Source organism: Heterocephalus glaber, unplaced genomic scaffold (genome assembly GCF_053883595.1).
Source record: "Heterocephalus glaber isolate CG9 unplaced genomic scaffold, H.glaber_assembly_v1.0 deba00001532, whole genome shotgun sequence".
Taxonomy (NCBI): Eukaryota; Metazoa; Chordata; class Mammalia; order Rodentia; family Bathyergidae; genus Heterocephalus; species Heterocephalus glaber.
The window spans coordinates 3451668-3470179 of NW_028258330.1; the positions used below are offsets into that span (position 1 = coordinate 3451668).

The window sequence follows — 18512 nt, forward strand, 5'->3', positions numbered from 1 at the left end:
TGGTAGTAGCACGTTTGAGAGGTGTTTGGTTAGGTAGGTTGTTCCCCTTTGGATGTGTGTTCCAGTACTACACCAGGCAGCCCAGAACTCCCTGAGGTAGGCTGTCTTTCTAGGATGAGGGTTGTAGGCCCAAGTGTTCATGTTACCTTCTACTGTTTGAAATTCCTCCCAAAATTTCAGTTAGAGGTCCTCATTGCCTTTGGAAACCTGCCTGTCATGTGTTGTTGGCAGTGCTATGTGTTTGCACTCTGAAAAACAAACTTGCCAGGAGTGTTCTGTGAGGTCTTTACATTTTTATTGAAAAGGAGAAAGATTGAGAGAGGGAAGGAAGGGGGGAAGGGAGGAAGGAAAGATGGATGGAAAGAAATGCTGTAATATCTAAGATGGGAATAGGATTGAGGTGTAGCTCAGAGGCAGAGGGCTTGCCTAACATGCACAAGGCCCTGGGTTTCACCTCTAGTACTAGAAAAAGAAGGCATAGAGAAAGGTGTTCAGCCCTACTTTGAGGACTCAGGGTTGTATTTTTTAATTGTTTGTGGCTAGATTTTTTGCCTAGTACCCCCTTAACCTTTATATTTGTGTAAGGATAGTGAGGGAGAAGAAAAAAAGATGTCCTGGATAATTTTGCATTTGAAAGTGGTCAACTCCATTAAATTGTTCTGAATCATCGTGACTTGTGCTCAGCCCCCACAGTTGCAGTTGTCCCAGAGCCCATGTTCAGACACAATTAAATCGTGCACACTCAGTATAGGTACAAAGGTCCAGGTGCAAGGCACTTTTTAGATAATTGACTTGCACCATCATTCCTAGAAGTATGAGAGGGAAGAATACCCAGGCATTGCAGCAAACAGCTTTCTTTGTAACCTTATGCATGGAAAAGAGGCCGTATTGGGGTCATCTTGGATTTCTTCTTTGTGGTCAAGTAGTCTATAAAGAAAATAATATGTATGCCATCGTGCTTTAACTGCATAGTATTGGAGAGTATCCTTTTTATCTTTTAAGACAAAACTAAAACATTAGCTTTAACACAGCATCTTCATTGTATGAAGGTGCTTGTAACTTGGTTGCTTCTAGTGTTCATCTACTAGATAAGCAAAAGAGCAGGAAATGTTTGTTTACAATGATAGACACTCAGTTCTGCCCACTCCGTGCAATAGACAGAAGCCACAGGTCCCTGCAGGGATCAGTGGTATTCACCAGTGCCCTGCACAGCATCATGGCTTCAGTTTGGGCCAGGCTTTAAATCTTTAGCATCTAGTTTCTTCTAGTCATGTTCCTGGGCTCCTCCCATGTGTATGCACTTCCTCCAGCTTGCAATGGAGCTGTATCAAGGGCATCTTGCATCTGGTGGAGCTGGCCCCGAAGAACTCGTAAAGCATCTTTCCCCAGAGGCCTTCCTGCGCTGACCACTCAGAGAGATTTGTTCTCAGACTTTGCAACCCATTTTGTGTATAAAATGATAAAGCAAGCCTGCTAAACTGCTTGAGCTATGACAGTAGATAGCTTTTAGTGCAAGCTTAGCTAGCTGAGGGACAGCACAGGTGGCCCTTGCCCAGGTGCCCAGCCCCATTCTCTATCCTGGGCAGGCAGAGTTTTCCCTCCCTGAGCCCTGCTTTCTCCTTGTGTGATAAGAAAATGTTGATGTGGTGCCATCATGGTTTAGTCGTTGTTGTCATCAGAGATAGTGGGTAGATTCAGCCAACAGTATGTGACGACAACTTGGCACACAGTGAGGCACTCTTTAAAAAAGCTCACTTCTAGGGTCCCATCACATGTAAGTAATATCTGTTTCCTAAACAAAGGCAGTTGATATATGCTTTTTCTTAAAGGTTTGCCACAATACTAGTTTCTTATACATTTGTTAACAGTTGTGTTGTAATGGCTTATGTTCTCTTATATTTATATCCTTATTTTCTTAATAGCCATTGAATTAGAAGCTTTAAAGTATTAATGTAATATGGAATAAAACACTTATGTCAATAATTGTTTAGCAACCTGCTCAGCAATATAAAGCCTATGACTCTGATGCAGAAGTAAAACTCCATTAAAAAAAGTTTGGCAAGGTCTAGGCCCCATCCAGCCATAATGTGCCCTTGATACCAGGATGCCCGGTCTTAGTACCAGATGTGCTTCATAGACAGTGAGCTTTGTGTGGAATGGTACTTTTTAAGGTCAGTAGAAGACATCAGTGATGGAACCTTTTTTTGGTAGTGGAGGTTTTTTGTTTTTGCTTGTTGGCCTTTTTTTCTCCTTAGCATTTTGTAGTTCCACTGGGAAACCTCAACCCCTCACAAACTGCTTTTACCCCTTGATTAATAAAGCACCAATTTGCTGTTACAGCTCCGTCACTTGGGGAATGATGAGGTCCACATCGTCTGGTCTGAACACTCCAGGGACTACCGCAGGGGCATCATCCCAACGGCCTTTGGCGACGTTTCCATCATCATTTACCCAATGAAGAACCACATGTTCTTTATCACCATAACCAAGAAACCTGAGGTACATCTCTCCTGCTTCATTGTCCTGACTCACAGCATTTGCCATAAGAGTTACTGTCGCTGAAAAGCAGTTGTCTGATTTTGCTAAAAGGGACTCATCTCCAACTGGTGACTGTCTTACGTATATCTACATTATATGTGCTATATAAGAATTCAGTAGAAATTGGGATCTTCAAAGAATCTTTGATCATGAGCTCAAACTTTCATATTTCATTACTTGGCCTCTATGAAATTATACCAAAGAAATGTATGCTTCAAAATATTTTAAGTTTTTAAAAATTTGTTATTTTTTAAATATTCTAATATTAGATTTGGGGCACACTGGTTCATAATAAGAGTTGAAGGAACCCTATTATCACACCTAGCATTTGAGGGGACACTGTGGGTGTAGAATCCAGCCTTGTGTGATGGATGGACTTTGCTGCTGAGCCCTGATGTGTGCTAATGGGGTCAGCACTGAGGGCATGTTCTCAAAGGGACTGGCTGTGGGCAGAGACCCCATGACAGGTTTAACAGTCTAACCACCTTGCCCCAGAATCAGTGCAGTCTGTCAATTGCTGTTGATCATGGGGGTGGCTGGAACAATCTGGTCTCTGTCCCCTGTTCTAAATTGGCTGCAGTTTCAATCTCTGTCATGCCTTCAGTGGTATTTTAACAGTGCTTTCTATGGTGAGTTATTTTTGTTTTGGAATTATTAGGAAGGTTTTTTAAGTTTTAACATTAAATATTTATCATATTAAGCTACTCAAGAAAAAATGACTCCATTTTTGGCTTGATATTAAATATAACCTTCATTTTCATTCCAACTTTTTCTCTTGAAGGAGATGAAAAATATCATTGTGAAGGCTCTCCAAGATTTAAAATAGGTCACTCACTGAGATTTATTGCTTAAATTGGTATTTATAACCTAATCTAAAGTATTAAAGTTGTGAGGATTAAGTGAGCTAATAAGTAAAAAGTGCTTCGACCAGTGCCAGGTCCAAAGTAAAGGCTGCTTCAGTGTTAGATATTATTCTTATTATTTTATCACCACCTTAGTATTTTTGTTATAATTACTAACATAGAAATAAAATCAATAATCAAGTCTATGTTTATCACATATAGTAATTCTCAAACTGGGGAAGTGTAGGTTAACCCCTGAGTCTGGGAGCATCCTGCTCTGGCTGGTGTGAGGGCTGATGTAAAGGGAGCCCTCTTCTCAGTCCATAGAGGGATGAGGCCAAGATTCATAGTAAATGTTGGTATGGTCTCTTCTTAGACCTCTGTGTATGTGGAGTTTTCAGTCTTGTACTATAGGAAGATGGTTAGTACTCACATTCATATTTGTCCATGAGGACCACTGGTTTTAATTTTAGAATTAAACTGAATCCCATAATATTAGAGATCCAATAAATTTAGTATCCTTTAGCTTTTAAAATTAGACATTTAGTGTGGGTCAACTGGCTTTATCAGATCATTTTTGAAACAGCCCTCTAAAATGTCATTTAAAGTCCTAGGAATGTCACCTTTATTTTTGAAGTAATTGAAAATCAAGAAAGATGTTTCAATTCACTGTAAAGTGTCCAAGATGATTTTTTAAAAAGCAGTGTAAGATGCAAAAAAGCAATCATTAACCTTTTAAATTTTCTGACAAAACGTGTAAGTTTTCCAAATGTGGTCATAAATTCTGACAAGATGAATTGAGCAAATTGCTTTCTTAATATTTTAATTCAAAAAGCCTAAAGGGAAGAAGAGAATAATGGGCACTGGAAATTTAGGGTTATCCCTACATTTAAAGCAGGGACCATTACAATGTAATAAAATTAATCCAGACATTTCCAGGGCAAGTGGGGCTGACCTTTTGTTCACCAACCACTGACCCCAGGGTGAATGCAAGAGGCTTTCTGAGGGAAAGTCTGTTTGTTTGGCTTCAGTCCCTGGTATTTAAATTGCATTCCCTAATCAAATGAAAAGGCTGTCCTCTCTATCAGGTTACAGAATCCATGGCAACATTTGGCCTTTTATATCCATAATGTTAGCCTTTTTGTTTGCATCTAAGTAGAGACACCTGGAGCAATGTTAACATTAACCGATTTAGCATTAATAGCTTCATTATATAAGAATTTCTGATCAGATAGCTGTTACTTTTGTTATATTGCTTCAGCTTGTATTGTTGTCATTTTTTATCTCCCTGCTTGGCAACCAGGCAATGATTTGCAAATTTTTTTTGTCTTGATTAATTAAGCAATATAATTATCAGTAACCATGATGCAGTCTTTGCTCAACAAAGCTTCTGAGAGAAAACAATGGTAAGTCTGTTAGTATGAATGCATTCCACGCGTCCCAGATGCACGAGGATATTACGGACAATGAGGGGAAAGGCCGCCTGTGAGCGAGGACAAAGGGTGCCACGCAGACTCAACACACTGCGCATACCGCCAGGGACATGCTGCGGGCTCCCTGGGCTCCCTGGGACACAGACGCCTCGTTAGATTACAGCTAGTCAGCAGAGATTAATTCTCAGCCATTTGGTGCAATAATTTACCCATTCCCTGGTCTTTTAACTAGAGTTCCTTGCTATGGAAGTGAAGGCTTTGTACTCAAAAGTTTGATTTAACCTTGCCTACTTTTAGAGGTTCCCACCAAAATCATTATTTTTGACTAGAGATTATAATGATGCAGCTGCTTGAAGTTGAGGAATATTCCTTTTAGGAGGACAGGGTCTGCATAAGTTTCAGAAATTGTAGGTGGAGTCAAAGACATTCTTTTAGCACCTGTATATTTCATCACTATAGTATGACTGGTCTAAAGCCATTTATTTTACTGATCTCTGGGCAGCCATACTTCTCTAAGAATAATTTTAATCCTTTTTGAGGAGGAAAAAGAAAACCTCATCAGTGCACAAAAGTCCCGCTCATTGGATAGAGCCATGCATATTCAAATTGTACTTGCATTCACTCGGCCTCATTAATAGCGTATGTAATAATGTAGGGCTATTTGTAATACAAGCTCACAGGCAGCATTGCTTCCAAGTCCTTTGAAATTTAACATATTTCACTTTTTCATTCCATACACCTCCCTTAAATATACAAATTATGTGCCTGGCAGAATCTGCCTCCTCCTAATAACACATAGCATTTGTGACATGGTGTGTTGGAGTGCAAGTGTGCTGCACACAAAACCCTTGCAGCTGAGGGCCCTGCTCACCTCTGGAGTGTTGTACTGAACTTTTTTTTATTATTAAATTGAAAAAATTCAGTGTACAGTCATTGTTAAGTATTTCATCATTGCATTGTTAAGCCTATCTCCATAAACAGCAACACACTAGTCAATTAGTCATAGAAAAGAAATGTATTATGGTCAGGCTTACATTTTTACATACTTTTATCCCCAAATCAGCCATCCCGGCAAGACATGCACATAGGACAGTATGTGAGTGACTCCTGGGGGTGGAGAGAATGCCCCGTGTTCCTCAGGAGCATGACTCGCAGAACCTCCACGAGACAGGGGCCATCGTGTTGCTCTCCTGGTCTTTCAACATCTGAAGAGTGACTGCATTTATAGCATTTGCCTTTATAAATCTGTGAAGGTTCATTTCAAATCTGGGACATACTTATCTTCAGGTACATTTGTGACCGAGGGAAGATGTTCTGAAGCAGCCTTGATGGGCAGCAGTTGAGACAAGGGGAGGTTTTGGTGAAGGATCCCTTAGTCACTTTTATAGATGGAGATCATGTTAATGTTCTCCAAGCTCCACTTCCTTGGCCCTGGTTGATGTGAGTGTAGGAGAGAAATCAATGAGAAGTGTAAAAAGGAGAAGGTCAGAGAACAGGAGAGGGGACCTCGCAGCCTTGTTCACAGTTGTGCAAACAAAGAGTCTCAGGCAGGGGTCTCCTTATCCCTGGCCTGGGGACCAAGGTCTCTCAGTGTCCTTTTGAAATGTAAGTGCCGCCCTTGGGCCCTCTCATCTCAGGTGCCCTGACTGTCACCAGGGTTCTGTTGAGGTGGTATCTGGGCCTCTGTAACTCCAGTAACATTCTGTGTGTGTGTGTGTGTGTGTGTGTGTGTGTGTGTGTGTGTGTGTGTGTGTGTGTGTGTGTGTACACGTGAGGGCGCTTCCCTTTCAGGATGACATCTAGCCCAGAATCTTTGTCTGGAACAGGCCCCCAGGAATGCTGGCAGAAGCTGATGTTCCAGAAGTCCCAGAGCATTGTCACCAAGGAGGCCAGGAAGAGCCAGCATTGTAACTGGGTGGAAAGGGGCTCTGTCTAGCTTACTAGAGCGGCCTTGTGACAGAGGGAGTGTGTATGACTTTGCATTTTGGCTGTGTGAATTTCTTCCTTTGCAGTTTTCTTAAACGTTTATGCCAATCCCAACCAAATAACCTTTTTTGAGATTGAATCCTATACTTTAAAATACTCTGGAAATGCTCAGGAAAGTGAATTAACTTCTGAATATAAAAGAATCATTTATTTAGAAAAAATCCCTGAAAATACAAAACAACCAGAATTTATTAAGATGAAGTTAAATGGATTGCTGAGGTGTGGTCTGTTTGGTGATTTATTATATTACCATTATTAGCATTATTTTTAGTCAAGGAATGTCATTGAGAACTACATGAAAAGGCATCTGTTGTTTGCAGATGTGATACTAAAATCAAATTTCTTCTCCAATTCATTGCCACTTCTAATTAGAGGCATTCCCTGGATACAAGGAATTTGTATTATTCGTTTTGTCCAGTTTTTTTTAAAAAAACTTGAGTCTTTCACAAGTAGTTGCCAAAGAATAATAAAGAACATTTTTTATACAGTGAGCCTCACTGCAAACGGAAGACAATCTATAGCCTAACAGTTAGCAATAAACTCCTAGCTTCTGTTTTTACCTTTTACAATAGTTTGGCTTTTGAGAATTCTGCCTTAGTTGACTTTCCTGGAAAGTTAACATTATTTTCCTGTATCTTCATTGGTCTTTGATATACACATCTTCTTGTCACTTGGTTTCTCTTCTCTCCTTTGGCCCACCAGAGTCAGTTTGTGTCAATGTGCACCAAATGGCGGTAGCAGTCCTGGCTGTGGGGCAGGTGGCAAGGTTCTGAGGCAGGCCCTGTGGGCTCCATGTAGCCCCCCAGTCCCTGTGCATATGCGGTCTGATGCCCAGCGAGGCTGGGACAGGGGAACTTGGCAGTGGTGCACAGCAGCAAGGCCCAGCATCCCGAATGGCAAGCTCATCCTCACAGGTGGACTTGCTGGGCCATCCCTGAAATGTGCTTCCTTCTCGGTTAAGGTTGGGGTTTTTCTGCTGCTTTGTTTTCTTCTTGAGCACTTTTATCTCAACTCCACCCTGCTAAATATGGAACTGCTTGTAGAATTCTAGTATTCTAGTACTAGAACCACTTCTAGTATTCTAGAAGGAAATTCACATATTTATTAAAGAGTATATTTCAAATAAACTTCTTAAAGTGTGCCACTGAAGATAGAAAGTTGAAAGGGTCCTTCTTTCCTGCTTTATTTGTTGATGTCATTGTTGTCCGGAGGATTTTAGGCCATCAGTAACTCCTTGACTTCCTCTTCCCGACTGCCCCACTGGAATGCCTCACTAGCCGTCCATAAGAGATCCAACAGTCTTGTCCCTCTGTGACCTGTCTGAGTTTCCTCAGGTCTCCTTGATTCCTCTGAGCACTCTGGGCTCTGAGAACAAAATGTCCTTACCTGATCTTTGCAGTTTTCAGAATCTCTGTTTTACCTGAGACCCTTCAGGCCTACCAGACAGAAGACTGTGGAAACCAAAATCCAGGGCCACCCATTATGTTCCAAAAAAAAAGAAAGAAAATACAGGAGAGTGGAAGAATGGGTAGGGAAGAGACAGTTTCAGCTCAGATGGGGTCTTCCAGCTTCTGGTGCAGCCTGAATGCATCATTTCCATCCACAAGAAAACAACACACAGAATCAGCAGCTCTTCCTGGATCCATATGAGAATTGAAGTCCCAGGCTAGCCCCTGTCCCCACACTGGAGAGGCAGATGCAGAGAATCATAGTTCTTGAACAGCATCCCAGGGCAGAAGCTTCTGGGAACCAATGCCAGGGCAGGAACCCGAAGGGTCGGGTAGCAGATGGGGCAGGTGAGGAGGTCAGGTAGACCCTTACTGTTCTGTGAGTTCCCTCTAGGAGAAGACTGGAGAACGTCTCATGCTTGGCAAAAGGAGGAGAGAAATAACTGTTTTGAAATATACCCAAAGTGTTCTGTTCTTCCTAACCAAAGTTTGCCCTCAAGAAGGACTATTTTAACAGAGCCCATCCAACATGGGCTCCACTCTAGTTCTCCCAGCCTTCCTGTCTTACCTAAGTTGGGGACACAGGGAGGACAAAAAGCCAAAACTGAGAAACATGTGTGAAGGTTACAGCCAGGGGACACAGGCTGATTGAAAGACTGAGACCTGATCATAGGACTGTGGAGTGCCCCCTCCTCCACACCTTAACCCTTCATCAACAGGACTTCTGTTTAATAATATGGAATACAGCTGAAAGAATTGCACATCTCAGATCTTACTAAAAAATCTGTAGGGAAACATAGAGATAATAGGGAAAACAAGACAAGGACATCCAAGGAAATTTTAGGCTCTGACTCCACCATTATAGCTATAGGAAACGATGAATGCAGCCTATCTCCTGACCCAATAAACAAACTCTAATACTAAAGACCCAAGTGCTGTAGTTGCTTTTACCCAGGGCATCATGTCTAGCTTTCAACAACAAAAGCAAAAACAAGGCATATTTAAAAGGTTAAAAACACAGTTTTAAGAAACAACCCAAATATCAGAACTAGACTCAGACATTGCAGAGGTTTTAAAGTTATTGGACCAGGAATTTAAAGTAACCATGATTAATATGCTAAAGGCAGTAATGAAAAATGTGAGTAACACTCAAGAAGAGATGGCTAATGGAAGCAGAGATGGAAACTCTATGAAAGAATTAAAAAGGCATTATAATGGCTAGAAGTTATTCAACATTTGTGGCAACACCAAATCACAGATCCACAATAAACCAAGAGCAAAAACCAGGATAAATACCAAAATGTCTACATCTAGGAGTATCATCTGCAACTGCAGAGAACCAAACATAAGAAAACCTTGAAAGAAGCCAGAAGAGCAAAACAACTAGAATTATGCGGCCTTCTCTTCAGAAACTATACAAAAAGAAGAAAATAGCATGCTTAATAAGGTAAAAGAAAAACTTCCAACCTAGAATTCTGTATCCAGTGAAATTATCCTTCAAAAGTGAAGAAGACTTTCCCATGCAAACAAAAATTGAAGGAATTGGTGGCCAGTAGGCCTACATGCAATAAATGTTAAGCTTATCATAACAAGGCAGAAACATGCAGCTGCATAAGGAAAGGAAGGTCTAGAGAAGGGATAAATGACGGCACAATGAAATCTTTCATATTTCTTATTCTTAATTGGTCTCACAGATAATAAGTACTCGTAATTCTTATTTCATGATTAGAGCTTCTGGGTAAGTAATGAATGACAGTGATGTTATAAGGATGAGACCAAGGAATTGGGAATGGTGCTTTGGGTACTGTGAAGTAGTATAGTATTATTTGAAGGTAGACTTGAGTTAGTTATAAATACATGTTTTCTTTCTTTTGTGTGTGTGTGTGTGGTACTGGGGATCAAAATCAGGACCTTGCACTTGGGAGGCAGGTGTGGTACCACTGAGCTAAATCCCCAGCCCTAAATATGTATTTTCAAACAAACTCAGGGCAGCCTAACAACAGTATAAAAATAAGAATTATAATTGATATTCCTAAGAGAAGAGAAAAATGGGATCACATAAAAATGCTTAGTTAAAATCAAAAAAGGTAGAGAAGAGGTATAGGACAAAAAAATGCATATTAAAAATAAAGGGATAGAAAAGCTGTGTCAAGCTAAAGCTAATCAAGAGAAAGCCATGGTGACTGTATTTGTATGAGATAGAACCAGCATTGGACCAAGCATCACATAGTGGTTCAGGTGCACAGAGAGGCTCCCCTAGGAGGTGACAGTTAAACTGAGGCCCAGGGGAGCAGGGGAACCAGGGAGGGCAGACAGGGTGGAATCCCTGAGGAGGGCCTGGGTTTTGAGAATCTAAAGAAAGAAAGGCACCACTGTGACCAGAGGAGCAGGGAGATGCTGCAGAACCTCCTAGGACATTGCAGAGCCTGGGCCTTTGCCTGACTCAAGGCCTTGCAAAAGGCAGTAAGTCCGTTCTCAGAATCCCTTACCATCCTAAGGCTATGCAGGTGTTCTCATGTCTTGCAGAAGCTGTATGGTTTTAGCTGTACTATTTCAGGTTCTTGTCTCTGTTGGGTTGGTGTGTACCGAGGCAGAAGGCAAGGCGCCCTCTTTCCAGGGCTCTGCAAGTGCTCCAGGGTCTTTACCAAGCGAGAGTTCCCTCTTCCCGTTGAATCCACACGCTGCCTTTGTCACAGATCACTTAACACGTGCATGCGCCTCTCTTTTCCATCTATGTGTTTGTCTATTCTGGTGCCTCTTTTGATAGTGTGCCTTGAAGGCAGGTAATGTAAGTCATCTTAGCGAATTATGTCTTTTCCATATGAATTTAGAATCACCTGACCCATACCTATTTTTTTTTTAAAGCCTGCTAGAATTTTGCTTGGCTTGTGATTGAATCTATAGCTCAGTTTCAGAAGAGTTGACATCTTAATAACATCAAAACTTCCAGTTCATGAAGGTTGTACATCTTTGCATTTATTTAAGTTGGTGGTTTTTCTTTTTCTTTTGTATTACTAAGGATTGAACCCAGGGTCTTTACACTGAGCTAGATCTTCACCCCTTTAAAAAATTTATTTTTAGAAGAGTTTCACTAAGTTGTTAAATTACCCAATCTGGGCTCAAACTTAGTATCCTCCTGCCTCAGCTTTTCAGAGTACTAGGATTACAGGTGTGCACCACTGAACCTGGTTTATTTAGGTTGTCTTTAATTTCAGTACTGACTGGTAGTTTTGAGTATAGATGTCTTGCACATCCTTTGTCAAATTTTAATTTTTTTGATACTACTATAAATAACATTGTTAAAATTTTTTAATTGTTAGCTGCCAACATTCAGAAATATAATATAAAATATGTAAATACAACACAATACAAATATAATAATTATATATGATATTTATATTATATGTAAGTATAGTATAACTCCTTTGAGGTGCATATTATATCCTGTGACCTAATAATAATTTACTTATTCTAGTTAAATTCCTGTGGATTTTTTGTGAACAAAATCATGTTATCCACAAATCAAAATTATTTCATTTCTATCTCATCTTTATGTTTCCTTATTTTTTTTCTTCCATCTCTTTTTTTTTATGGAAATAACATGACTTAAAAATATTGACTAGAAGAGGTGAATATAGACATCCTTGCCTTTTCAGATCTTTGGGAGGAATCACTTAATATTTCACCATTAATTGTTTTTCCCTTTCAGATATTATTAAACTGAAACAGTTCCCTGGTATTTCAGTTTGCTGGGGGTCTTTTCTTAGTTTTATTTGTTTAATCATGAATGAGGGTAAAATCTTACACAATACTTCTTCTGAATTTATTAAGAAGGTCATATAGGTTTTTTCCTTTATTAATGTGATAAATTGCATTGATGGGTTCATTATTAACATGTTCACGATGGAGCCATACTTTGTATGCCGTGCTGCCAGGTGGCTTGAACCGATTGTCCATGCACAACTGCCCCATCGAGCAGCACAGTCATGCCTGGGACAGTCATGCCTATACCGCCGGTGGTTCAAGCCTGAGGGAATGTGTTGAACCAACATGATTTCTTATAGCCAGTCCTGCTTGGTCAAGATATGTTGTCCTTTTGTATGTTGCTAGATTTAATTTGCTTTCAGTTAGTAAAGGACTTTTGTATTTTTGTTAAGGAACATTAATCTCTAGTTTTCTTACCATGTCTGCTCCTAATGGGCAAAGATTGTCCTCCACTCACCATGTGTCCCAAGCTCCTTTCCCAATGCCAACCACGGCAAAAGTGCTTTACAAATGTTACTAGGAGAAGGCCAAAGCCTAAGCTGGAGATGTGTGTTCATTAATTTAAATTATGTGAAATATTAATGACTGGCTTGCTCAGCAGATGTTTGCATTCCAGCTAGTCCTCAGCACATTGCTGCTCACCAGAGCACCCGCTCCATTTCCAGTCACTGCTCCATGGCCTTCTCATCATTTCTTATGTCTCCAGCCCCTGGAATTGGAAGGCCACAGAATATAGTCCTTGAGCTCTTCTCTTGCTCTTTGCAGGCATATACAGTCTCCCAGCTAGAAATTTCATCAGCATGTGACTCTTACATGTATACATCTACTGTAGGCCTCCCCTGACTTCTAGCCTGGTTTAGCCACAGCCTCCTTGATCCATCACCGCTGATGCCTAACCTGCATCTCTCAGTTAGAATGTCTCAGAGCGAGCTGGGAAGGACCCTTCTCCATATCAGGTAAAGGTAGCCCTAGCCTTCTGGCTTCCAGGCCAGAAATTATGGCACCATCTCTGATGCCTCTCTTTCTCTCCCAGCTCATCAGCCATCCTCTATAAATTCTGTCAGCCCCAGGTTCAGAACATGGTATCTCCAGAAAGCCACCATCTTGCCCACATCTGCCACCATTCTCTTCTAGGCTGCCATCCATCCATCTCTTGCAGGAGTATTCACTAGTTCCCAAGTTGATTTTCCCTTTGCAGTTTTCCCAACACAGGGCCAAAACAGTGCCTTTAAAATATAGGTTAAATTGTATACTCCATTTCCTCAAAGCCCTCCAGAAGGCCTCTGTTTTACTCAGAGCAGAAATCAAGAGACTCCTTCTTTCCTACCTTGTTCATGCGTTCCCCCTTGTCCTAGCTCTCACTGTGGCTTTGCTGCAGCTGCTGTTGCTGCTGCTGAAATGTGCTATTCCTGTTCTGCATTTGCTTCCTGTGGCTTAGAACAGTTCTGTCAGGTAACCTCCTAGCTATGGTCCATCCCCTACTTCCTGTGGATCCTTACTGAAATGTCACCTTCTTCTACTGCCCTCCTGTCCATTTCAGAAATACCAAAACAATTCTGTTGCTGTTCTCTGCTTTATTTTTCACCTTAACACTTTTAATACATAACAAATACATTTTATGTGTCTACTAGCTGAAATCTACAATAAACTTAAAACTCAGTGAAATTGGGGAAGTTTGTATCATTCATTGCTGTATGCTCAATGAATAGAATAGTATCTATCATGTAATAAATGTTTTGTGAATAGATGAGGAAGTGAAAGAATGAATGAATATGAGTTACCAGTCCCTGATCTTGTGGGGCTAACAAGCTCCATATTAGTGAGTAGAGTTAATGAAATATTAATGGGGGAGAGGGGGGAGGGAGAAAGGGAGGGAGGGAGAGAGAGAGAGAGAGAGAGAAGAGAGAGAACCACAAGAGACAGGAATGCAGACATTGAGGGTCACCCCAGAATTGGCATGGGTCCAGCAGAGGAAAGCCAGGCCTCTGTCTATTAAAGAAGTGGGGAAATAAGGATGAAGCATTATGGTGGCAGCAGAGGGAAAAATGAAGAAGAATGAGGACTGCATTTAGCACCGTGCAATTACTGACAGCGATGGGTATCGTCTCCTTTAAGGATCATGCATCGGATCCATCGCAGGAATGTTACCAAATCAATCTGTGTCCCATATGGAATAATCTACATTATGTAAGCACTTAGGGTCATGTCATTTCTAGAAATGACAACACAGAAAAAAGCCTTGGTGATAATTTGCCATGCAGAGTTTTGCTGGAGAGTCCCTTCCACAGGGGCCTTCTGGAGCAGTCTTGCTGTCCTTGACCTGGGTCTTGTGACAGCCAGCGTCTGTCTTGTGGGTGACAGCCTGTGTGTCCATTCCAGGCCTCAGATGTCAGTCATCTGTTCTCCTCTTTGGTTGGACTCTTACCAGACAGTTTTTGAAAACTCCTTTTCTGTTTTGAATTCTCAGGTGCCATTTTTTGGGCCTCTGTTCGATGGAGCCATCGTGAGTGGGAATCTGCTTCCGAGCCTTATCTGTGCCACGTGCATCAATGCCAGCCGGGCCGTGAAGTGCCTCATACCGCTCTACCAGAACTTGTATCTTTTTGCTTTACATGTGCCCCTCACAAGCCCTCCCAGCACCCAGATTCCTGGCAGTGTTTCATGTGAGGTAAGTATTAAAAACCAGAGAATCTTTCTCAGTCTGTGTTGAAAATAACACAGTGTGATTTGCTCCATACCACCTGCTAATCTGTACTAAATGTAATAATTTTGTGCTGCATCAAACTTAGGAAGAGTTTATTTTCATACTTTGCTCATGGAAGTGTTTGTCTCAGATGATGTGACTGTCACTGAATCTCCTGGCTCCTTAAGTGTTTCTCCCCAAGTTTAGGCTCCTCGTCATCCTCCCTAGATGTCACAGTCCACTGTATGTGAGACAGATGCAAAATGTAACGGGCTCGTTCAGGGCACCTCCCAACAGCCAAAATCAAATGAGCTGACTAATAAATCAAAGAATGTGGCAGGTGCCACCTGAGAAGTGCAAATAGAGTTCTGGAAGGTCAGCAGAGAGAGCGGCGGTGTCCGGCTGGGAGGAAGGGAAGGCATCCCAAATGAAGTATGTTTGAACTCAGCAAGAACGGCCAGAAGTCATTTTGTTATTTTCCTGAATCATTAATATCTTTTTCTCTAGTTCACTATCTTGGCTCTAAAAGCAGAAATTTTTTTTTCTAATTTTTTCTCAAACATAATTAGCATGGTGTAATCCTTAAGTCCAAGCATGAGTCTAATTATAAGAAAAAGAGATTAAGGTGAGTAGCTTCATAAAATTGCTTCAAAAAAATCTGACCTCCTAATAAAACTTAGTCTCTTTGTTCTTAGTTGGTATTGAAAATGATAAAAAAAATAACATGTTGTATTTGACCTTTCTCCTTATACTTCTCCCATACTAATTGTAAGTGGTGGGTTCCTAGCGGGTGGAGGGTGAATGAAAAATATTACATGTGAGTAGATACAGTTTGTGAAAAATACCTTTCCTTAAAACCCTGGTCACTTCATTGCCTGATTCTGCCTTTAGATTAAAAAAAATACATATGCCATGTGGCAACTGAGAATTATCATAGAAATTAGTGGTAGAAAAGAGCGATTAGGTCCCATCTGGTCTGTCCCCTGGGACCAGGCAGCCGTGTTCCCTCCAGCACTCTCTCCTGCTTTGTCCAGGCTGGTTGTAAGTGTGGGGACAGGATCTAGGCAGTGACTACTGCAGCACTCTAGGCTTCATCTTAACGCAATCACAACCATTTAACTGCTCTCTTCTTTAACTTCTGCTATGGAAGGACTAGAGAAAAATTAAGAAAAAAAAAATTTTTGTGTTTTTATTCTTTAAAAGTAAACTAATTTTTGAAGCTCCACACATTTCCCTGGCTAGGCTATTCATAATTAGTTGCTCCTTTAATGTCTCATTAAAACATGAAGGCCCACACATCCTTCGGCCTGTTTGATCCTGTCATAGCTCATGTTCAGAATTGCTGCTTCATCAGTACATCTCAGGTTTGAACATCGAAAACATTAAATAACCCAACAGACTCTGATTCTGCATGTCTAATTACAGGTATTTGTTTAGTAAACACGCAGTTCTTGTGGACTGTCTGCCAGGTCAATACAAGGAACAGGGACAGGGAGGTCAGGTCTTAGAACTTGGGCCTCACACAGAAGCCAAACTGGAAGTGCGTACATCCATCAGGAGTAGTTCTGCGAAGAAAGGAAATAGAAAATTGAGGGGAATGAGGGTGAGAGCAGGGGAGGCCTCTCTGAGGAGAGATCATCTGGGCTTGGGTGGAGGTTGGAGGCTGGAGGAAAGCCATCCCCCAAGGGCAGAGGTGACATCCTAGCAGCAGGCACAGGACTTGGTGTTCTGGAGTGGTGAGCATTGTGTTGGAGAGGTTGGAGACCAGCCCCAAGTCCATCAGGGTGCCTGGGACAGATCCAGAGCCATCTCTGGTGGAGGGGGTGTTCTGGCTGGTCCCTGAAGAAGTCTCCTGACTCTTCCTCCTGCATACCTCAGAAGTTTTTATCTTAATAGAGAACCCTGGGTAGAATGGCCAGGGCCACCTGATGGTGGGGCAGCAGGTGGGGAGGGTGTGCAGGGGCCACCTCCACCCTGCACCATCCCTAGGAGCTGGGGACCTTGGGCATAACTTGATCCACCACATGGCATAACCTTCGGTCCAGCACCAAGCTCCTGACTTGTCATAGTACAGTACTTTTATAATTGCTATTCAATGGCACTCTAAAAAAGGAATATTAAAAATTTGAATAATTTTATCATTCTTAGATTGTGCAATTCCAGTTTAATGTATAAATCTAAGAACTTCTAACTTGTATGTGGAAAGAATTGCATAGGGTCCCCTGGGCAGCTGGTGTTTCTCCTAGAGCTATTATTTTCTTTTTTCATCCAAAGCAAGTTCTACCAGCAGGAAAATGTGAGCCCAGTACAGTCAGCTTCCCTAAAAGTGCAGTCGTGGGGAAACACCTACTTCATGGTGCAGCTCAGACCACAGGACTGTGAAGCCCCACCTATTCCCTAAACCCCACTGTGCCCTTGTAGTCAGTCCTTCTCCTAAAGCCTAGCAGTCCATCCCTTGGCAAACCCAACAGGCTGGTAAACAAGTTCCTTAAGGTAGGAAGTTGTCCCTTCATCTATGCATACCACCTTAGAAGAAAGGGACCAAAAACCCAAGAAAGAACTGCTGTTAATGTTCCCTTGAGATACCAGGTACAGCCATGAGTGCTGACAAAGAAAAGGAAGTTTCGTTGGCAATCCAGGCCATTCTGTGTGGGCAGCCCTGATCACCATTTTGTTGCTAGTACATCATATCTTGTTATTCAACTCCTTTGAAACTCACCAAGTTTAATACTTGACCATTTTGATGCAAAAATTTTGTCTCAGTACTTGTCATTTGTTTGGCACTTGAAGTGCAGGCTAGAACATGTTGGGTCAATTGCCTTGTGACTCCTCCCCTTTGCAAGTACACTTCAGTACTCCTCATGCCTTCTGGAACCCATTAATGACAGGTAGCAAGGTGTCACCGTATTTGGATTACAGCTGTTAAGTAGAAAATGGCAAAGCTGCTCCTTTGTTCTCAATGTCATTCATTCCCTGGTTATCAGAAGGACATTCTATAAGCCCATAGTTCAGACTGTCTGTAAACCCTGTGCTGGGGGAAATTTGCTTTGTTGTGTCAGTCATACATAACCAGATATCGAACCTAGTGACACATGAAGAAAAGAGCCAGAAGAGTTGCTTTGGGGTCATTCTGTGCTTCCGTTTGCTTTCCAGTGAGGGACTGACATGTAACAAGGTGGGTCAGTTAGGACTCACTCTCACAGAAGATTTAACTAGAAGTAGAAATGTGCATAGTTACATAAAAATTTGTTCAATAATGTTCAAGAAAATACAGTTTCTGATTAAGCTGAGATTTGGGGCTTTGCTGGAACAAATTTGCCTTTTGGGCTTTTCTTTTTCTTCAGTAAATCCAGTGTAGAATCAATATAAAGAGTTCTTGTTTGACATTCTCTTGGCTAACTGATCAAACAGTCGGAACTCTGTGGCAGAAGTACATAGAAGGCTGAAAAATACCATTGTTTTATGTGATCAAAACAAAAGAAAAAAAGAAGTGAACACAGTAGGGCTGTGTTTGGAAAGCACCCTCCTTAGCACTTAAGCCCGCCCCCTCTCCCTCCCTCATTCTCCTGTAACCTCCTCCGTGGGCACAGTCAGATCTGTCAAATGGACCCTTCATCTCATGGCCACTGCTCTTCTGAGTAATGAACACCGCCTCACCTGCCATCTGCTTTTGCAGCCCTCCAGACCAAGCAGCAGGCCTCTTCCTGTGCTGAGAGTGCTAAATGGGAAGCCTGCCACGTACTGTGTTTATGGCTCCCAAGCCAGTTGAGGATTCCAAAATGAGACCCACCTCGGCCGATGAAGTTTCCAATACCAT

At 41.6% G+C, this 18512-nt stretch overlaps 1 protein-coding gene across 16 annotated transcripts in view; it reads left to right on the forward strand.

The window, feature by feature from the left end:
- Ralgapa2 (Ral GTPase activating protein catalytic subunit alpha 2) overlaps positions 1-18512 on the forward strand; it is a 364983-nt gene that overhangs the window by 204455 nt on the left and 142016 nt on the right. For 15 of the 16 annotated variants that reach the window (XR_015442045.1, XR_015442048.1, XR_015442046.1 and 12 more), the window contains 2 exons: positions 2341-2499; positions 14480-14607. Coding sequence is in view for 8 of the 16 variants with exons in the window: in XM_087189021.1 (XP_087045147.1) it covers positions 2341-2499; positions 14480-14607 (287 nt within the window). In the remaining 8 variants the exon portion in view is untranslated. Of the gene's footprint in view, positions 1-2340; positions 2500-14479; positions 14681-18512 lie in introns of all 16 variants that reach the window. The other variant, XM_087189027.1, reaches the window with a different exon arrangement.